The sequence below is a fragment of the Pristiophorus japonicus genome, chromosome 3, assembly GCF_044704955.1.
Source record: "Pristiophorus japonicus isolate sPriJap1 chromosome 3, sPriJap1.hap1, whole genome shotgun sequence".
NCBI lineage: Eukaryota > Metazoa > Chordata > Chondrichthyes > Pristiophoridae > Pristiophorus > Pristiophorus japonicus.
This window is the reverse complement of record NC_091979.1, coordinates 82,925,056-82,945,113: the sequence shown is the minus strand read 5'-3', so window position 1 is coordinate 82,945,113 and position 20,058 is coordinate 82,925,056. Positions and strand designations below refer to the sequence as shown.

Below are 20,058 nucleotides of genomic sequence, written 5' to 3'. Positions count from 1 at the left end.
GGAATTCGCTACCTCAGAGAGCTGTGGAAGCTGTGTCATTGAATAAATTTAAGACAGAGATAGACAGTTTCTTAACCAATAAGAGAATAAGGGGTTATGGGGAGCAGGCAGGGAAGTGGACCCAAGTCCATGATCAGATCAGCCATGATCGTATTAATTGGCAGAGCAGGCTCGATGGGCCGTATGGCCTACTCCTACTCCTATTTCTTATGTTATATTCTTATGAGTTATAATGCACACATTCTAACCATTATAGAATGTCTCTGTCCAGTGAGCACTGTTGCGGAAATTAAATTCAATCTTTGATGAGTCATTGTATATGATGAAATGCACATTTACACGGTTCAGCCACAAACATTGTTAAATTCGTTCATCTCCTTAATCCTCCTAAATTACTTTCCCCGCCCAAAATTGATGAAATCAAGATTAATGTCTGGAAATATAGTAGCATTCTCTGGTGGAATCGCAAGAGAAGCACCATACAGAGTTAAAAATGGTCATTTACGCCATTTCTTTGAGTTTCCACTGATCTGCTAATGAAGGTACAGTGGGAAATTGGGAGATCGCCATGGAATTTCGGGCTCAAAATGTTCATTATTTTGAATTTGTGCCTTTTGTAACAAAAGAAAAATACATACCATACCAGTACTAGACACAGCCCAGTACAGCTTTCGTTCCTTGATATCCATAGTAATAAACTCTACATGATCCAGGTTATCAGTGAAGAGGACTCGAGGATTGGAGCCATCCATATTGGCACTACCAATCTTTGCTGGGCTCCCATTGTCTGTACCTTGGTCAGTCCAGTACAACTTCCTGAAACAGATTAATGTATAGTTCTCAGATACACTAAAAACATACAAAAATCAATGTATGACAGCAAAAATATCATAATGGAACATCTTCATTGTGTCACCTCAACAGTGCCATAGGTATGAGTGGAGGTCTTTTTTTTTTTAAATGAGGGAGGTAAACCTGGCAATATTTTGTTAATAGCGCTATAATCTAGCTGTACTATCAATGTCTTATTTTTGGAAATAATTTCAATATAAATTTATAGTTTCAAAGTTAATTTGTGTGTACATCATCATGCATGCTGTGCACTAGCATACTAAAGCATTAGCATTTGTTCTGCTATTGATATTCCTTTGTTCTAGTGATAAGAACATAAGAAATAGGAGCAGGAGTAGGCCATCTGGCCCCTCGAGCCTGCTCCCCCTTTTAATAAGATCATGGCTAATCTGATCATGGATTCAGCTCCACTTCCCTGCCCGTTCCCCATAACTCTTTATTCCCTTATCACTTAAAAATCTGTCTATCTCCGCCTTAAATATATTCAGTGACCCAGCCTCCACAGCTCTTTGGGGCAGCGAATTCCACAGATTTACAACCAACCGAGGGAAAAAATTCCTCCTCATCTCAGCTTTAAATGGGCGGGCCCTTATTCTGAGACTATGCCCCCTAGTTTTAGTTTCCCCTGTGAGTGGAAATATCTTCTCTGCATCCACCTTGTCGAGCCCCCTCATTATCTTATATGTTTCGATAAGATCACCTCTCATTCTTCTGAACTCCAATGAGTATAGGCCCAACTTGCCTTCATAAGTCAACCCCCTCATCTCCAGAATCAACCAAGTGAATCTTCTCTGAACAGCCTCCAATGCAAGTATATTCTTCCGTAAATATGGAGACCAAAACTGTATGTAGTACTCCAGGTATGGCCCTGTATGGTTGTAGCAGGACTTTTATACTCCATCCCCCTTGCAATAAAAGCCAACATTCCATTTGTCTTCCTGATTACTTGCTGTACCTGCATACTAACTTTTTGTGTTTCATGCACAAGGACCCCCAGCTCCCTCTGTACTGCAGCACTTTGCAATTTTTCTCCATTTAAATTATAATTTGCTTTTCTATTTTTTCTGCCAAAATGGATAACCTCACATTTTTCCACATTGTACTCCATCTGCCAAATTTTTTGCCCACTCACTTAGCCTATCTATATCCCTTTGCAGATTTTTTGTGTCCTCCTCACAATTTGCTTTCCCATCCATCTTTGTATCATTAGCAAACCTGGCAACATTACACTCGGTTCCTTCATCCAAGTCATTAATATAGATTGTAAATAGTTGAGGCCCCAGCTCCAATCCCTATGACACCCAACCGGAAAATGACCCATTTATCACGATACTCTGTTTTCTGTGAGCTATCCTTTTTCCTTGCTAATATATTGGCTCCAAGTTTCCACACGCGGCAAAACAGGCGCCCCTCCAAGCTGGGCGCCCGTTTTTCGCGCCGAAAATGGCGCCTGACAAAAAACGCGCTATTCTCGAGCGCTTTGCAGCTCGTTGTCAGCTTGGCGCGGCGCCCAGGGGGCGGAGCCTACCACTCGCGCTGATTTTGTAAGTAGGAGGGAGCGGGTACCATTTAAGAGAGTTTTTTTAGTGCCGGCAACCCTGACGCACATTGGCACTTGGCCATTGTTGTAGTTCTTTGTAGCTGTTCAATTTTTTACATTTTTTAATAAAAGCACATTGCCCTTCCATGATCAGCACTGAGGCTTCTTGCAGCAGTGAGAAGGCTGCAGGAAGCTTCAGAAGTTGAGGCAGCCGTTTCCCGACGGGCCCGACCGACGGCAGGGGGGCCTCCCCCGCCCTGCCATCGGGAATGGCTGCTCAACTTCTGGGCTTCCTGCAGCTTTCTCACTGCCTCCCCCCCCCCCCGCCATCGGGACCGGCTGCCTCCTCCCCCCCTGCCGTCAGGAACGGCTGCCTCCTCCCTGCCTCCCCCACCACCTGCCGTCGGGAACGGCTGCCTCCTCACTGCCTCCTCCTCTCCCTGCCGTCGGGAATGGCTGCCTCCTCACTGCCTCCTCTCCCCCCCTGCCGTCGGGAATGGCTGCCTCCTCACTGCCTCCTCCCCCCCCTGCCGTCGGGAATGGCTGCCTCCTCACTGCCTCCTCCCCCCCCCTGCCGTCGGGAACGGCTGCCTCCTCACTGCCTCCTCCCCCCCCTGCCGTCGGGAATGGCTGCCTCCTCACTGCCTCCTCCCCCCCCCTGCCGTCGGGAACGGCTGCCTCCTCCCTGCCTCCTCTCCCCCCTGCCATCGGGAATGGCTGCATCCTCCCTGCCTCCTCCCCCCCCTGCCGTCGGGAATGGCTGCCTCCTCACTGCCTCCTCCCCCCCCTGCCGTCGGGAACGGCTGCCTCCTCCCTGCCTCCTCCCCCCCCCTGCCGTCAGGAACGGCTGCCTTCTCCGCCCCCTGCCATCGGGAACGGCTGGTGAACCTTCGCTGCTCTCCCTCAATAAGCAAGAATGTCCTTCCTCAGATTAGGCGACCAAAACTGTACACAATATTCAAGGTGTGGCCTCACCAAGGCCCTGTACAACTGCAGTAAGACCTCCCTGCTCCTAAACTCAAATCCTCTCGCTATGAAGGCCAACATGCCTTTTGCCTTCCTCACCGCCTGCTGTACCTGCATGCCAACTTTCAATGACCGATGTACCATGACACCCAGGTCACGTTGCACCTCCCTTTTTCCTAATCTGTCCCCATTTAGATAATATTCTGCCGCCTTGTTTTTGCCACCAAAGTGGATAACCTCACATTTATCTACATTATACTGCATTACATATTAGGCTCATAATTCCTTTCGAAATTTGCTTTAGAACCATAAAATAATTACAATATTTTACTTTCCTGTGAATCACATGACACAATTCTGCAGTGGTGACAACAGTCTATCACAAATTACAATCAATTTAATTTCTGCTGTATTTTATTCATGTTACTGCAGAGACAAGTCGGAAGTTGGACCTTAAAGGCATGGGGCAGGGTGGGGGGGCGGCAAAATGGAGTGATCAACAGCAAGTGAGAAGATTATTGTAGGGCCAGGAGGGACGTACAATATCGCACCCTGATATGCACATATAAGTAGGCTTTCGCCTGTTTCCTGACTCACTCCAGAATTCCAGCCGTCTGGACTTCAATGCGAATGGGGTGGTAATTGCTGTGCCATGATTTGAATTCTGCTACCACCCTGTTCCTCCCTGAAACAGAGACTAAAATCTTCCTCGTCTTACTTGGATCAGGATCTATATTGGCTACTTTCAACATAAAAGATCTGTTACATTTTAACAGAACCTATTTAATCATTCACATTGTAACTGAATCCAAATGAAAGCTACTGATTGTACAAAGTATGATTTAGAAGTTGTTAGTATGTAAAGATGGGTGTTGAACTGAGAATATTCTGTGTGCTGAGCAATAAAAAGGTGAATAATCAGGGACATCTCAAGAGATAAAAAGTATGTATTTTATTGTTCCAGCTGCATCTGGTGCTTTTTAATAAGAAGTTTAATCGGTAAGTAGTTTGGCACATTGAAATTCTATCCAATGGGTGTGATTGGCAAATGATTTGACACAAAGATTCCATATTTGGAACAAGTACATTAAATGAGTTAAGTACATTTCTATGATGAGAGAGAAATGAATATATCCAGTTATCAGTACGCTAATACATATAACAGAATGGACTATGCTGTAATGGGAGAGTTAGGCCACTACATGGATGCTCGTTATCAGGCTGGATTATCATTTCTCATTTCAGACTTTTAAGTTCTTAAACATTTTTAGAATCAAGTAGAACAATGTCACATTTTAACATGCAAAATATTTAGCACCACACAAATGTGAAACTATTACAGGTGCAGTGTCGAAAATCCGAATGTTCCGGAATCCGGACCCACCGCGCAGCCGACCTCGCCCCACCGCCGCTGCCCTTACCTCAGGGCCTCCTCGCCGGCCCGCCCGAACACCTCTTCGGCAGGGCCCCGTCCGAACACATCCTCCGTGGAGCCGGCCGGCCCGAGCAGCTCCTCGAAGGGAGCCCTCACTCCTTGGCAGGGTTCATCCCCCCCACCCCCTCGTCTTTCTGATGTTCCGAAATCCAGAAATACCCAAACCTGGGTTCGGATGTTTCCGGATTCGTGACATCAGAAACACGTTCGAAAGTCCAGAAAAACACGAAGTCCGTCACGGCCTCGGTTCAGAGGGTTCTGGATTTTAGGTGCTGCACCTATATTTGTTTTGTTTCTTCAATTTTACAATGGGGATGTTTTAATTTATGAAATAAACAAATCTACTTTAATGTTTCACTCACCCTCTTGCTGGATCCAACGTGATACCTATGGGTGTCCCAACACCAGACCTTTGTCCATTGTTAGTTAGTAGTGTTTTTCTGTATTTGACATCACCATCCACTTTTACGACCTGAAAGGATGCAAATGCATACAAGAAATCAACAGAGGAAACAACTTTTGTGTCACAAGGCTAATGTGTGAAAAATATTGAAAAACATTCTTACACACAACAGGTCCCATGACAACTCAAATAATAACTATTAATATTAATATAGCTGTGTTCATATTTTAAAAACCTTGTCATAAAACATGTAAGAAATCATGCTAGAAGAGTTCACAATAGTCTTACTGAACAAAGTTACTCCTTCATAACAATTTTAATTCAACATTGACTACACTTCAATACCACATATGACTATCAATGAAAGGGATGCAAAACGCAGGATACTTGAATAAAATTCAATTTAAATCAATGTCGGATTAGATTTTGTGACATTATTACAATAATGTTTGTTCCAGATTCCGTAGAGCTAATGCAATTTAGTGCAATAAATGCATATGCATCCGCTTTAGTAGCATCACTTGAGTGTTGGTGAATGAGAGCAATATTAATACTGCCACGTTGAGAAGGGAGGAGGGGAAGGAGTAAACATATATTTGTCTCATTAAATAATTCTATGCTGCCAACTTGGAGCTTGCCATTTCAGCATTTGCTAAAAATCTTTTTAATGTTTTTATTAAAATACAAGTTGCTAGTCCATTGTGTTGCTCTTGGACAAAAATATTTAGCATAAGCACTGATTGTGAGACTCTCCTGGTGGCTCAGAGCCTGAATGATATTCTCTATGAAAGGTAAGGCTGAGGGATGATCTGATAAAGGTCTTTAAGATTATGAAAGAGTTTTATTGGGTAGACTTAAAGGAGATGTTTCCACTTGTGGGGACTAAAAACTAGGGGCTACAAATATAAGATAGTTGCTAATAAATTCAATAGGAAATTCAGGAGAAACTTCTTTACCCAGAGTGTGGTTAGAATGTGGAACTCACTAAATCAAGGAGTAGTTAAGAAGAAAAGCATAGATGCATTTAAGGGAAAGCTAATGAAGGAGAAAGGATGATCTTTCCAAGCCATGAACATTAACTTGCCAAATCAGTCAGTTGGCTGCCTACAACTGCATTATTACATATTACATAGAATGTGCCACACACAATGTTCTTTTGCAGCAAAAAAGGGAGGCTGCACCAGTAGCCAATGCAAGCCTCATTAAATATTTGGATTTTATTTAAATAGGTTCCAGCTTTTCACAAGCAGTACTGTTTGGACATGTGAAATGCAGACAGCAGTATGTGGATGGCCTAACCTGTGAGAGTTGGCTTCTTGAAAATACAATTTTTAAACTGATTCAAATATTCAATTTTTAAAACTTATTTTGCTTTATCTGCAATATTTATTGGTGCCTGCATTTTTGCAGCTGTTCAGGCCTGATTTTTTTTGCATTGTAAGAATTCTATTTCCACTTATGCTTCTTACAACCTTCTTACTTCTAGTTGCTATTAAGTTTGAAAGTGATTTGGTAAATCCGAAACTACGGTCTTAAATCTAAACAAAGCTAACTACATAGGTATGAGGGACGATCTGGCTAAGGTAGATTGGAAAACTACATTAAAAAGGTATGACGGTAGACAAGTAATGGCTAGCATTTAAAGAATTAATATATAATTTACAACAAATATACATTCCTTTAAGTCACAAAAATCCCACAGGAAAAGTGGTCCAACCATAGCTAATAAGAGAAGTTAAAGATAGTATTATATCAAAGGAAGAGGGTTATAATGTTACCAAAAAGAGCAGTAAGCCTGAGGATTGGGTGGATTTTAGAATTCAGCAAAGGAGGACCAAGAAATTGATAAAGAAAGGGAAAACAGAAGGAGAGTAAACTAGCGAGAGACATGAAAACAGACTGTAAGAGTCTATAGGTATGCAAAAAGGAAAAGATTAGCGAAAGTAAATATGGATCCCCTACAGGCTGAGACAGGAGAAATTATGAGAGAGAATAAGGAAATGGCAGAGAAATTAAGCAAATACTTTGTGTCTGTCTTCACGGAAGAAGACGCAAAAAACCTCACAGAAATAGTGGAGACCAATAGCGAGAATGAGGAACTGAAAGAATTTAGTTTTAGTAGAAAAACTAGTACTGCAGAAATTAATGGGACTGAAAGCCAATAAATCACCTGGACCTGATGGCCTACATCCGAGGGTTTTGAATAGACACTGGGGAACCAGTGGATGTGGTGTATTTGGATTTTCAGAAGGCATTCAATAAGGTGCCACACGAGAGGTTATTAAACAAAATTAGGGCTCATGGGATTGGGGGTAATATACTAGCATGGATTGAGGATTGGTTAATGGATAGAAAACAGAGATTAGGAATAAGTGGATTATTTTCAGGTTGGCAGACTGTAACTGGTGGGGTACCGCAAGGATCGGTGCTTGGGCCTCAGCTATTTACAATCTATATCAATGGTTTGGATGAGGGAACCAAATGTAATATATGCAAGTTTGCTGATGTTACAAAGCTAGGTCGAAATGTAAGTTGTGAGGAGGATGCAAAGAGGCTTCAAGGGAATATAGACATGCTAAGTGAGTGGGTAAGAACATGGCAAATGTAATACAATGTGGAGAAATGTGAAATTATCCACTTTGGTAGGAAAAATAGAAAAACAGAGTGTTTTTAAATGGTGAGAGATTGGGAAATGTTGCTGTTCAGAGGGACTTGGGTGTCCTTGTACACGAATCACTGAAAGTTAACATGCAGATACAGCAAGCAATTAAGAAAGCAAATGGTATGTTGGCCTTTATTACAAGAGGATTTGAGTACAAGAATAAAAGGAGGCGAAATTGCCCCTCTCCATAAACATAGAAAATAGGTGCAGGAGTAGGCCCTGCACCACCATTCAATGTGATCATGGCTGATCATGCAACTTCAGTATCCCATTCCTGCTTTCTCTCCATACCCCTTGATCCCTTGAGCCGTAAGGGCCACATCTAACTCCCTTTTGACTATATCTAGCGAACTGGCCTCAACAACTTTCTGTGGTAGAGAATTCCATAGGTTCAAATTCTCTGAGTGAAGAAGTTTCTCCTCATTTCGGTCCTAAATGGCTTACCCCTTATCCTTAGACTGTGACCCCTGGTTCTGGACTTCCCCAACATCGGGAACATTCTTCCTGCATCTAACCTGTCCAATCCCGTCAGAATTTTTTATGTTTCTATGAGATCCCCTCTCATTCTTCTAAATTCCAGTGAATATAAGCCTAGTCGATCCAGTCTTTCTTCATGTCAGTCCTGCCATCCCGGGAATCAGTCTGGTGAACCTTCGCTGCACTCCCTCAATAGCAAGAATGTCCTTCCTCAGATTAGGAGACCAAAACTTACACAGTATTCAAGGTGTGGCCTCACCAAGGCCCTGTACAACTGCAGTAAGACCTCCCTGCTCCTATACTCAAATCCTCTCGCTTTGAAGGCCAACATACCATTTGCCTTCTTCACCGCCTGCTGTACCTGCATGCCAACTTTCAATGACTGATGTACCATGACACCCAGATCTCGTTGCACCTCCCCTTTTCCTATTGTGTCACCATTCAGATAATATTCTGCCTCCCTGTTTTTGCCACCAAAGTGGATAACCTCACATTTATCTGCATTATACTGCATCTGGTATGCATTTGCCCACTCACCTAACCTGTCCATCACCCTGCAGCCTCTTAGCATCCTCCTCACAGCTCACACTGCCATCCAGCTTAGTGTCATCTGCAAACTTGGAGATATTACATTCAATTCCTTCGTCCAAATCATTAATATATATTGTAAATAGCTGGGGGCTCAGCACTGAACCTTGCGGTACCCCACTAGTCACTGCCTGCCATTCTGAAAAGGACCGGTTTATTCCTACTCTTTGCTTCTTGACTGCTAACCAGTTCTCCATCTAAGAGGCGAGAATGGAGCAGAGAGGCTTTACTGACCAGATGGATGTGCTGACGCCAACCACTTAACAACCGACGGTGACCCCCTTTCCAACCCCCACGCGGAATTGCCCCGCGGGAGCGGCGCTGCCAACGGTCGGTGCCACTGACTGCTTTCCCCAGCGGGAGCTGTCTGTGGCTGGGCGGTATGTCTGCCCTTAAAGGGGAAGTCGCGCTGACGGCGATTCCATCTTATTTTTTATTGTCGGCCGTCGGTATAAAACATTGGTTAGGCCACAGTTGGAGTAATGCGTACAGTTTTGGTCACCGCATTACAGGAAGAATGTGATTGCACTGGAGAGGGAACAGAGGAGATTTATGAGGATGTTGTCGGGAGTGGAGAATCTTAGCTATGAGGACAGATTGGATAGGCTGGATTTGTTTTCCTTGGAACAGAGGAGGCTGAGAGGAGACCTCATTGAGGTGTATAACATTTTGAGGGGCCTAGATATAATGGATAGAAAGGGCCTATTTCCCTCAGCAGAAGGGTCAACAACCAGGGGGCATAAATTTAAAGTAATTGGTAGAAGATTTAAAAGGGATTTGAGGGCAAATTTCTTCACGCAGAGGGTTGTGGGAATCTGGAATTCACTGCTTGAAAGGGTGGTAGAGACAGAAACCCTCACCACATTTAAAAAGGACTTGGATGTGCACTTGAAGTGCCGTAACCTGCAGGGTTACAGATCTAAAGCTGGAAAGTGGGATTAGGCTGGATAGCCTCTTGTTGGCCGGCACGGACACGATGGGCCTCTATGATTCTATGACCGTCAGATCAGATTGACAATTATGCTCACGAGTTCGACCCTTTTACTGAAGGGGAGGAACGTTGTGATGCATCAGCATGACGCTGCACGTCCGCATCGCGCTGACAATTTGGAGTGACGGTCGTTCCAACCCGCCCACACTTGCGCCCCGCTGATGACGGCTGCTCCGACCTGCCTGCACTTCCACCTCTCTCCCGACACCAACACCGCTCCGACCAGAAACAAGCAACAAAGCGTTGAAAACTGCCAGATTGTCCGCCCTATATACTGGGGCGGAGGGAATACTTTAAAAATCGGTAGGCGTGCCCCATTTCGGGCAGAGGGCAATTTTGGCCCCAAAGATGTGTTACTGCAATTATTTGGGCCCTGGTGAGACCACACCTGAAGTATTATGTACAGTTTTGGTCTCCTTACCTAAGGAAGGATATACTTGCCATAGAGGGAGCGCAACAAAGGTTCACTAAACGGATTCCTGGGATGGGGGGATTGTCCTATGAGGAGAGATTGAGTAGACTAGGCTTATATTCTCTGGTGTTTAAGAGAAACTATTTTTACAGGGCTTGACAGGGTTGGTGCAGAGAGGATGTTTTTCCTGGCTGGGGAGTTTAGAACCAGGGGTCACAGTCTCAGAATAAGGTTTCAGCCGTTTAGGACTGGGATGAGGGGAAACTTCTTCACTCAGAGGGTGGTGACTCTTTGGAATTCTCTACTCCATAGGGCTGTAGAGGCTCAGTTGTTGAGTATATTCAAGACAGAGATTGATAAGATTTTTGGATATTAAGGGAATCAATATGGGGATATGTAAGAAAGTAGAGTTGAGGTGAAAGATCAGCCATGATCTTATTGAATGGTGAAGCAGGCTTGAGGGGCCGAATGGTTTACTCCTGCTCCTACTTTTTATGTTCTTATGTTCCCTTGCAGCAAACAAAGTGGACAGGATGAGAATTCCTTTGATAGTTCAAGTGGGACTGCTAGATTGTTTGTCACAGGCAATGTATTCATCAGTTTCCCTGTGGAAAGGAACCATCAGGTCAACAGGACACAGAGCTTTTCTCAGGTGCCAGGCTTCACAAAAGTGCAGCGCATCAAGGAAGGTGTCCTACTATTGCACAGTAGACCATACAGCTTGGTGTCACCTCTTCACTGCTCTCTTACAGGAAGGGTACCCTGGAACGGCAAACAGGGCAACTCTCTTCACAGCTACCTCGTGCAGCAGTGTGTCTACCTTGTCAGCCATCAAACCTGGGATCAAGTGCTGTGCTACTCCATTATTTGCTTAAAGACTCAGTTTTGTATCTCCGTATTGTATTTCATTTCATTTTTGCCTGGCACATCTTTCTATTCTACCCCTTCCCCCCCGCCTTGGAAAAGACAGACAAAAAAAAAATCTATTTGAATCCAAAATATTTGCCCCTTATTATGCCATTTAGCTTTAAGTGGCCAGTTTCCTTTAAATTTGACCTGCTAGCCAGACTTTCCACATCATAGAAATCATAGAATGGTTACAGCACGGAAGGCAGCCATTCGGCCCATCGAGCCCATGCCAACTCTCAGCTAGTCCCACTCCCTTGCCCTTTCCCCATAGCCCTGCAATATTTTTTCCTCCAGATACTTATCCAGTTCCCTTTTGAAAGCTTAGATCGAGTGTGCCTCCACCACCCTTTCAGGCAGTGCATTCTAGATCTTAACCACTCGCTGTGTAAAAAAGTTTTTTCTTACATCGCCTTTGGTTCTTTTGCCAATCACCTTAAATCTGCATTCTCTGGTTCTCGACCCTTCTGCCAATGGGGTCAATTTCTCTCTATCTACTCTATCCAGACCCATGATTTTGAACACCTCGATCAAATTTCCTCTCAATCTTCTCTGCTCCTCAGCGTATCAACGTAACTGAAGTCCCTCATTCCTGGAACCATTCTCGGAAATCTTTTCCGCACCTTCTCTAAGGCCTTCACATCCTTCCTAAAGTGTGGTGCCCTGAATTGGACACAGTACTCCATTTGAGGCCAAATCAGTGTTTTATACAGGTTCATCATAATTTCCATGCTTTTGTACTCTATACCTCTATTTATGAAGCCCAGGATCTAGTAAGCCTTTTTAACTGCTTTCTCAATCTGCCTTGTCACCTTCAACAATTTGTGTACATATACCTCAAGGTCTCTCTGTTTGGGCACCCCCTTCAGGATTGGACCATTTAGTTTATATGTCCTCTCCTCATTCACACATTTCTGCGTTAAATTTCATCTGCCACGTGTCCACCAATTTTACCAGCCTGTCTATGTCTTCCTGAAGTCTATCCCTCTCTTCCTCACTGTTCATTATACTTCCGTGTTTTGTGTCATCTGCAATTTTGAAATTGTGCCCTGTACACCCATGTTCAAGTTCGATTAGATACCCCCTTCATTCGACTAGCTGTTGGTACAAGGCCAAAGCTGTGATGGGTGCTTCTGTTAATTATTCAATTTACCCAACCTTGCCAAATTGCTTACCATCAGCTTAGTGTGCTGTGAGCTAGATTTGTCTAGGCAACCAGCCATCTTTCATAGATGTGAGCACAAAATCAGGGCAATCATTGTAAAATACCAAATAGAAGTATTAAATCTCCCAATGTCACATTGGTGAAAAAACGTCATTTTTAAAATAAATGGTTATAAATGTCATGGAGAAAAGTAAACTCTAATTCCAGCAGGAGTCCAATGGATGCATCAGGGCCTGCTAATTGGTATAACATTTTATTTACATAAAGTAAGATAATAAGCCAACTTGCATCATAATATGTAGGTCAGAACAAAGTTACATTTCATGAACAAATTACTTTTGCATTTTATTAAAAATAAACTATGTATTATGAAATTTGATAGAAATCCAATTTTCTGCTTCTGTAAATACATCATACTTTATTGCTTCACTATGTCAAATGTTAACCTTTCTTTCTATGAGAGAACTGATTGAATTGAAATTCCCATAAGTATACTGACCTCAATGGACTGTTGCTCAATGTTGGTATAGTAAAGGTTCATAGAGATCCAATCAAAAGCCAATCCCATAGGGGAGCCGATGATGGAAGCTGGAGCAAACATAGTCCTATTGGTTCCATCTGACGCCACACGGTGAATTTCCCCCTAAAAGCACATAGATCACAGTAAGAAGACTCCTCACAGTTTAGAATCGGGGAAATAATTAATGTTTCTTCCACACTTTCAAATCCTTTACTTACGAGTGTGATACTAGGCACACTCGAAAAGAAGGAAATCCTTAAATCCTAAGTACTTAGAAACAGTTCACTAGGTCCAACAAATAAGCCAGTATTAGCAAACTCCTTCCCTCATGCACTTAACAGCTGATGTGTCTGGTTCTCCAAGAATTCAACCCTTCTACCTGGCAATATTTTGGGACCATTTTCAGATAGATTTTTTTTCTTTCACCTGTATTATTTGCTGTTGCCAGGAGAAGATTGTTCTAATCCTAAGTATTACAGGAGGAGGAAGTGCCCTTCTATTTCCATTCTACAAGCAGCACTCTTCACTAATAGAAACACCGATATAAATTAAACATTGTACAAAGTTGGCAGATCTGTCTTCCATAGGCTTATCGGTTCTTCATGCATACATCAGTCCTCACTTCTTCGGATTACAGAATCTTTATATCAAGGCTAACCTTTGTTGAAACTGATTCCCACAACATAAAGAAGGATTTTCAAGCAGGATTGCTAAATACAGACAAATCCTCCAAACAACTCATGTTCAGAGTTGCTATACCACTTCCAGCTACCTACAGTAATCATTCCATAATCCGCATTTAGAGAAGCTGACATTAGCATAATCAGCATTTGGCATTTCTTTGGAGTGGCATAAAAAACAGGATCTAACTGGAAAAACGATAACTTCCACACCAGAACGGAGTGTGGCGAGGGCCTATTATTACCCAACTGGGCAGTCTGTACCACCACTCAAAATCAGGCATGAAAGCTGCATATCGAAGTAGATCCGCTGAAAAAAAATCAACTCAAGCAGAGTAACTTATTCCCTTCACCTGAATCCCACTTGGTTGTTATCAATATGGCTCTCCTCACATTATGGCAGAGATGAAGATGTAAATGGACCAGCATAGACAATAAACATCACCACAGTACTCCGCGAAAAAAAAGCAAAACAGAGCAGATTAACCAAACAAAAAAGACACAGGGCCAGAAAAGAACACAAATATAAATAGGCAATAGCAAGACATATTGATAAGCTAATCCTACAAGTAAGCTGTAGAATAGTTGACCATAGCCACAGCCACAAAAGGAAACATATACCCAAGTCACAACAACTGATAGACACAAAAGCTGCACAAGGTCAATAAAATAATGCTAAACAGCACAAGAATATAGCCCTGCTTGACTATAGTTACAGCACAGTAAAACACCCACACAAATGTACTCTCATCAGTCACCTTAGAACTCATCTTAGTGCCGAAGCAAGTCATCCTCGACTCGGGGGGGGGGCCTGCCTAAGAAGAGGAAGAGGAACTAATTCCCTATGCCACTGTAAAATAATAATTATACAATACAAATTATTTAAAAATGCAAATATCAACGCAGTCTTCTGTTATTTATTTACACAGATGATAGTGCCTTGCATGCAACACATTTTTACTTATATCAGCATCATATGCAGTCCCTCAAAACGAGGATGACTTGCTTCCACGCCAGAAAGGGATGATTTCACAGGTGTATCAATGAAGGACCTAATATTCCAGGTCCCGAACTACAGCTTGAAGGATGGAAGTTGCTTGTCCGTGGATTTTTTTTTGAAACATGTGGTAGCCGTTGCACACCAGCCACCACTCGGGCTTGACAGAGCTAGGTCTTGGTCCAGTGGCAAGGATTAACAAAGACGACTGGAGACCAGCTCTGCTGCACGGACCTAGTGCGCACACATACCGCAATGTGGGCTGGCCCGTGCTGCGCCTGGGCCCCGAACTCTTACCTCCCCTGGGCGCCGATCACATCCCTCTACGAACTCTCATCGCTCCTTCGCCCCGACATCGCTGCTCGCTGCTCCAACTGTACCTGCCCACACTCCAATCAGCGACCTGGATTTGGGTGACGCCGGCCCGGCCTGGAAATCAGCGTGGTCCCGGCCTGCAAGACCATCAGCAGGCCGGGGCCATTAGAGGGAGCAAATGGACATGTCACTGCAGGGAGCAGCGCATGCTGTGAAGAGGGCGATTGGATTTTACTTATATACTGCACTAAACACTGCCTTGAGAACAAAAGGAATTGAAGTTGGGGGCAGTCAAATATCTACATGGAACCTTCTGATCACATTTAAATTATGGATTGCCACAAGTTATGTTTGTGCAAGCCTGAAATCTGTTCAAATTTGAAATTTTTTTCAAAAAAACACTCACCTTTGTTCTTACCTTGGATTTTTCTTTGATAATTCATATTTTTATGCATATATAATTTGAGAATGAATGATGAGGACATTGGGAGAACCAGCTTTGATGAGCTACTGTTTCCGTCAATGTAAGGAGGTAAATTAAGTGATAATGGCAATTTTACTGAAGCATCCTAGGTTAATGGTTGTTGATTTAGCCTCAGCTCACTCAGGAGCATAAAGTCCAGAGCAAATATGAAACAAATTCAGACCAGTAGTGCAAGCAACATGTTAAATAGTACACATTTGTCAACACTTTCCAATTGTAAGTTTGCTTCTACCTCAGTCAAGAATACAATCTGAAGAGAACTATTTGTACTTACTGGATGTTCTACCCAATATATCACCTCTTCTTCATCAAAGTCAACATCATTGCCATTCTGGACTCCAGCTACAGGAACCATGGCATCACTAGTTTTGTCATCAGGGTTGAGGGAAATGCCAAAGATGACGCTGTTTCTCACTACAATTAGGAAAGGCTGTTCCACTGGGAATGATGAAAGAAGATGGGTTTAAATTCTTGAGTAAATTTTAAAAAAAACCTGGGGGCCGAAATTCAGTCTCCCGATAAGGCTTGTTACCGTCGGAAAGCGGTGTCAAATGGCCGTCGATTTGTAGTCGAATAGCCGCCGCTCACTAAATTCGTCCCGGTGGTTTTTCCAGCGGTCCCCACTTCCTCCCCATTGCTGCTGAACCCTCCTAAGTGCAACATCAAAGCTCGCACCGCTGATGTCCCACCTCGCAAGCAAAATTCACCTTAGACCTTCCGGCCGCCGCCCGATGCCCTGAACAGATTTTTCTGTTGTTGCCCTGTGTTTGCAGTGTGTGTAAAATGGCGGTACAACTTCCATTAAAGGGGCCGCCCTCCTTTTTTTTTTTGTCAGCCTGACAATTTTGGCCACCAACAGGCAGCCCGGCACCTGCTCTTGGGTACCAGGCCGTTGGCCCGGGCGAAACCCTCCCTGGTAGCCCAGTGGACCTAACTTAAAAGGCTGCAGAGCTCGCAGCGGCTCTCCCCTTTAACTGAAGGGGAGAGACGTGTTGACACGCCAGCGCGATGACATCACCAGCCCTGCGCTGATGACCGTCAGTGACGGACACTCCGCCCACCCGCCCGCTCCCGCCCCTCTTATGATGGACACTCTGCTCCTGCCCCCACTTCCGCCCCCATTATGACTGACTTCCGCTCCGCTCGAATAGAAACGACAAAAGAGCTGAATTTTGCAAGTGTGGTTGCCAAAAAACAAGAAAAACAGTAGGTGCGACCCGTTTCCGGTGGGGATGAATTTCGCCCCCTGAGCTTTTACCAAAAGAGATACTACAGCAGAGGCACTCTCCTGATGCAATCCATCTGTGCTAAAACAAACTGAGACCAGCCTGATGGATCCAATGGAGTGTTCCAGTCCTACATTGTTACTTTCTTATTGCTTATTGATCATAAAGCAGTGTTAGAAAAATAAAGCCTTGCTCACAGTTGGACATCAGCTTCAATGAAATCCATAAATTGCTGAAATCACAGGTTTATAATGATTAATTCAGTCAAAAACGAATGTGTTTGGGACAAAAGCTACAAAAATATTAAATCATCCATCACCATAAACTTGGCCAGGGGGAGGGCAGGAAAAGGAGGTAGAGAAGATAATATTCTGGCATTGTTACTAACATTTTTGAACGCACACATACAAATCTGTTCTGAACTGGCTTCTTTAAAAATACCGTCCTTCATTTTCATGCCTCCTCCACACGACTCCAAAATGCATCCTCCTACTACCATTAAAATCAAGACAAAGCACCTAACCCCACCTAGCTGCACATTTTCTTGGAATGACAAATATTTCTGAATGCTGAGTTTCATGAATCATGAAAAGTGCAATCATCATCTTTTTCAATCCAAATGGTAGTATAGGGACATCACAGGAAATGTGACCATGACCTTTCAGAAATCTGTGGAGAGTTCACTCAAAAACTGAGCTTCCTGGTCCACAACCAGATAATTGGCAGCCTACTGAGAATGAAACCTTCAGTCAGAAAACACTCATTATATAGTGTCTCCCATGCTACAGGATACCTCTCTCTTTAAGGGAAGTTTATCAATGTGAGTTTTAATCAGACATCAGATAGCAGACACAGTATGTGAAACATATCTTTAAGAGTACTTAAGAATTTATGTGTTTGTATAATTTTTTTTTTTAATTAATTCACGGAATGTGGGTGCCAGTGACAAAGCCAGCATTATTGCCCATCCCTAATTGCAGAACGACGATATATTTCCAAGTCAGGATGGTGTGTGACTTGGAGGGGAACTCAGAGGTGGTGGTGTTCTCTGCACCTGCTGTCCTTGTCCTTCTAGACAGTAGGGTATTTGACAATCTGGAAGGACAGACAAAAAGGAAAAGGAGGTGGTGTAGCTCTATTGATAAAAGATGGAATCGCTGCAATAGTGAGGAATGATATATGCTCAAAGGATCAGGATGTTGAAACAGTTTGAGTGGAGATAAGGACTAATAAGGGGAAAAAGTCACTGGTGGGCATAGTATATAGGTCCCCTAACAGTAGCAACTCTGTTGTCGGACCATAAACCAGGAAATAGTGGGGGCTTGTAAAAAGGAACAGCAATAATCATGAGTAATTTTAACCTCCATATTGATTGGACAAATCAAATTGGTCAGGGTAGCCATGAGGAAGAGTTCATTGAGTGCATAAGGAATGGGTTCCTTGAGCAGTCTGTAATGGAACCAACCAGGGGGCAGGCTATCCTCGATCTAGTCCTGTGTAATGAGACAGGATTAATAAACAATCTCGTAGTAAAGGATCCCCTTGGAATGAGTGATCATAGCATGATTGAGTTTCAAATTCAGATGAAGGGTGAGAAAGTTGGATCTCCAACCAGCGTACTAAGCTTAAATAAAGGAGACTATGAAGGTATGAGGGCAGAGTTGGCTAAAGTGGACTGGGAAAACAGATTGAAGTGTGGGACAGCTGATGAACAGTGGTGTACATTTAAAGAGATATTTCACAACTCTCAAGAAAAATATATTCCAGTGAGGAGGAAAGGGTACAAGAGAAAAGTAAGTCATCCTTGGATAACTAAAGAAATAAAGGACGGTATCCGATTAAAAACAAGGGCATACAAAGTGGCCAAAACTAATGGGAGGACAGAAGATTGTGAAGCTTTTAAAAGCCAGCAAAGAATGATTAAAAAAATGATTAAGAAAGGAAAGACAGACTATGAAAGTAAACTAGCTCAAAATATAAAAACAAATATTAAGAGTTTCTATAGGTATATAAAAAGAAAACGAGTGGCTAAAGTAAATGTTGGTCCCTTAGAGAATGAGAATGGGGAATTAGTAATAGGGAACATGGAGATGGCAGAAACTCTAACCAAGTATTTTGTATCAGTTTTTACGGTAGAGGACACTAACAATATTCCAACAGAGGATGGTCAAGGGCCTATAGGGGGGAGGAACTTAACACAATCACAATCACTAAGGAGGCGGTGCTCAGTAAGATAATGGGACTAAAGGCAGATAAAATCCCCTGGACCTGATAACTTGCATCCTAGAGTCTTAAGAGAAGTAGCGGCAGGGATTGTGGATGCATTGGTTGTAATTTACCAAATTTCCCTGGATTCTGGAGAGGTCCCAACAGATGTAACACCCCTATTCAAAAAAGGAGGCAGACAAAAAGCAGAAAACTATAGGCCAGTTAGCCTAATATCTGTGGTTGGGAAAATGTTGGAGTCCATTATTAAAGCAGTAACAGGACATTTGGAAAAGCAAAATTTGGTCAGGCAAAGTCAGCATGGATTTATGAAGGGGAAGTCATGTTTGACAAATTTACAGGAATCCTTTGAGGATGTAATGAACAGGGTGTTATATATGCAGACTATAGATATACTCTCTGTGTAGTCACTGTATAGTTGCATAAGATGGAGACTTGTTTACCTGGTGTACTATCAATAAGGTTTACACTATGTATATAACTATTGTGGCACCACTAGAGGGTGCAACTGGTGGAGACCAGGGTTTCCTGCCCTTGTGGCAGGGGCTGTATAAAAGGGGATCCACCATGCAGCTGCCTCACTCGAGTTATGAGTAAAGGACCAAGGTCACTACAGTTTGAGTACAACACATTGCCTCGTGGAGTCATTCATAAGTACACTGCAGGCATAATAGGGTGGATAAAGGGGAACCAGTGGATGTGGTATATTTGGACTTCTAGAAGGCATTTAACAAGGTGCCACACAAAAGGTTACTGCACAAGATAAACGTTCACGGGGTTTGGAGTAATATATTAGCATGGATAGAAGATTGGCTGACAAACAGAAAACAGAGTCGGGATAAATGGTTCATTCTCTTGTTGGCAATCAGTAACGAGTAGGGTGCCACAGGGACCAGTGCTGGGACCCCAACTATTTACAATCTATATTAACAATTTGAAAGAGGGGACTGAGTGTAACATAGCCAAGTTTGCTGACGATACAAAGATGAGAGGAAGGGTAATGTGTGAGGAGGTCATAAAGAGGCTGCAGGAGGACATAGACAGGCTAAGTGAGTGGGCAAGAATTTGGCAGATGGAGTATAATGTTGGAAAATACTTCAGCAGAAAAAAAATCAAAGAGCAAGTTATTATTTAAATGGAGAAAGATTGCAAAGTGCTGCAGTACAGCAGGACCAGGGGGTTACTTGTGCATGAAACATAAAAGGATAGTATG

At 43.1% G+C, this 20,058-nt stretch overlaps 1 protein-coding gene across 1 annotated transcript in view; it reads right to left on the bottom strand.

The window, feature by feature from the left end:
* The window catches only part of lrp2a (low density lipoprotein receptor-related protein 2a), a 522,167-nt gene that overhangs the window by 242,428 nt on the left and 259,681 nt on the right, over positions 1–20,058 (bottom strand). Inside the window, exons 33-36 of the mRNA XM_070873618.1 lie at positions 15,668–15,831; positions 12,897–13,040; positions 5,156–5,265; positions 639–816 (exon numbers count right to left, since the gene is read on the bottom strand). Of these exons, the coding sequence (XP_070729719.1) occupies positions 639–816; positions 5,156–5,265; positions 12,897–13,040; positions 15,668–15,831 (596 nt within the window). The remainder of the gene's footprint in view (positions 1–638; positions 817–5,155; positions 5,266–12,896; positions 13,041–15,667; positions 15,832–20,058) is intronic.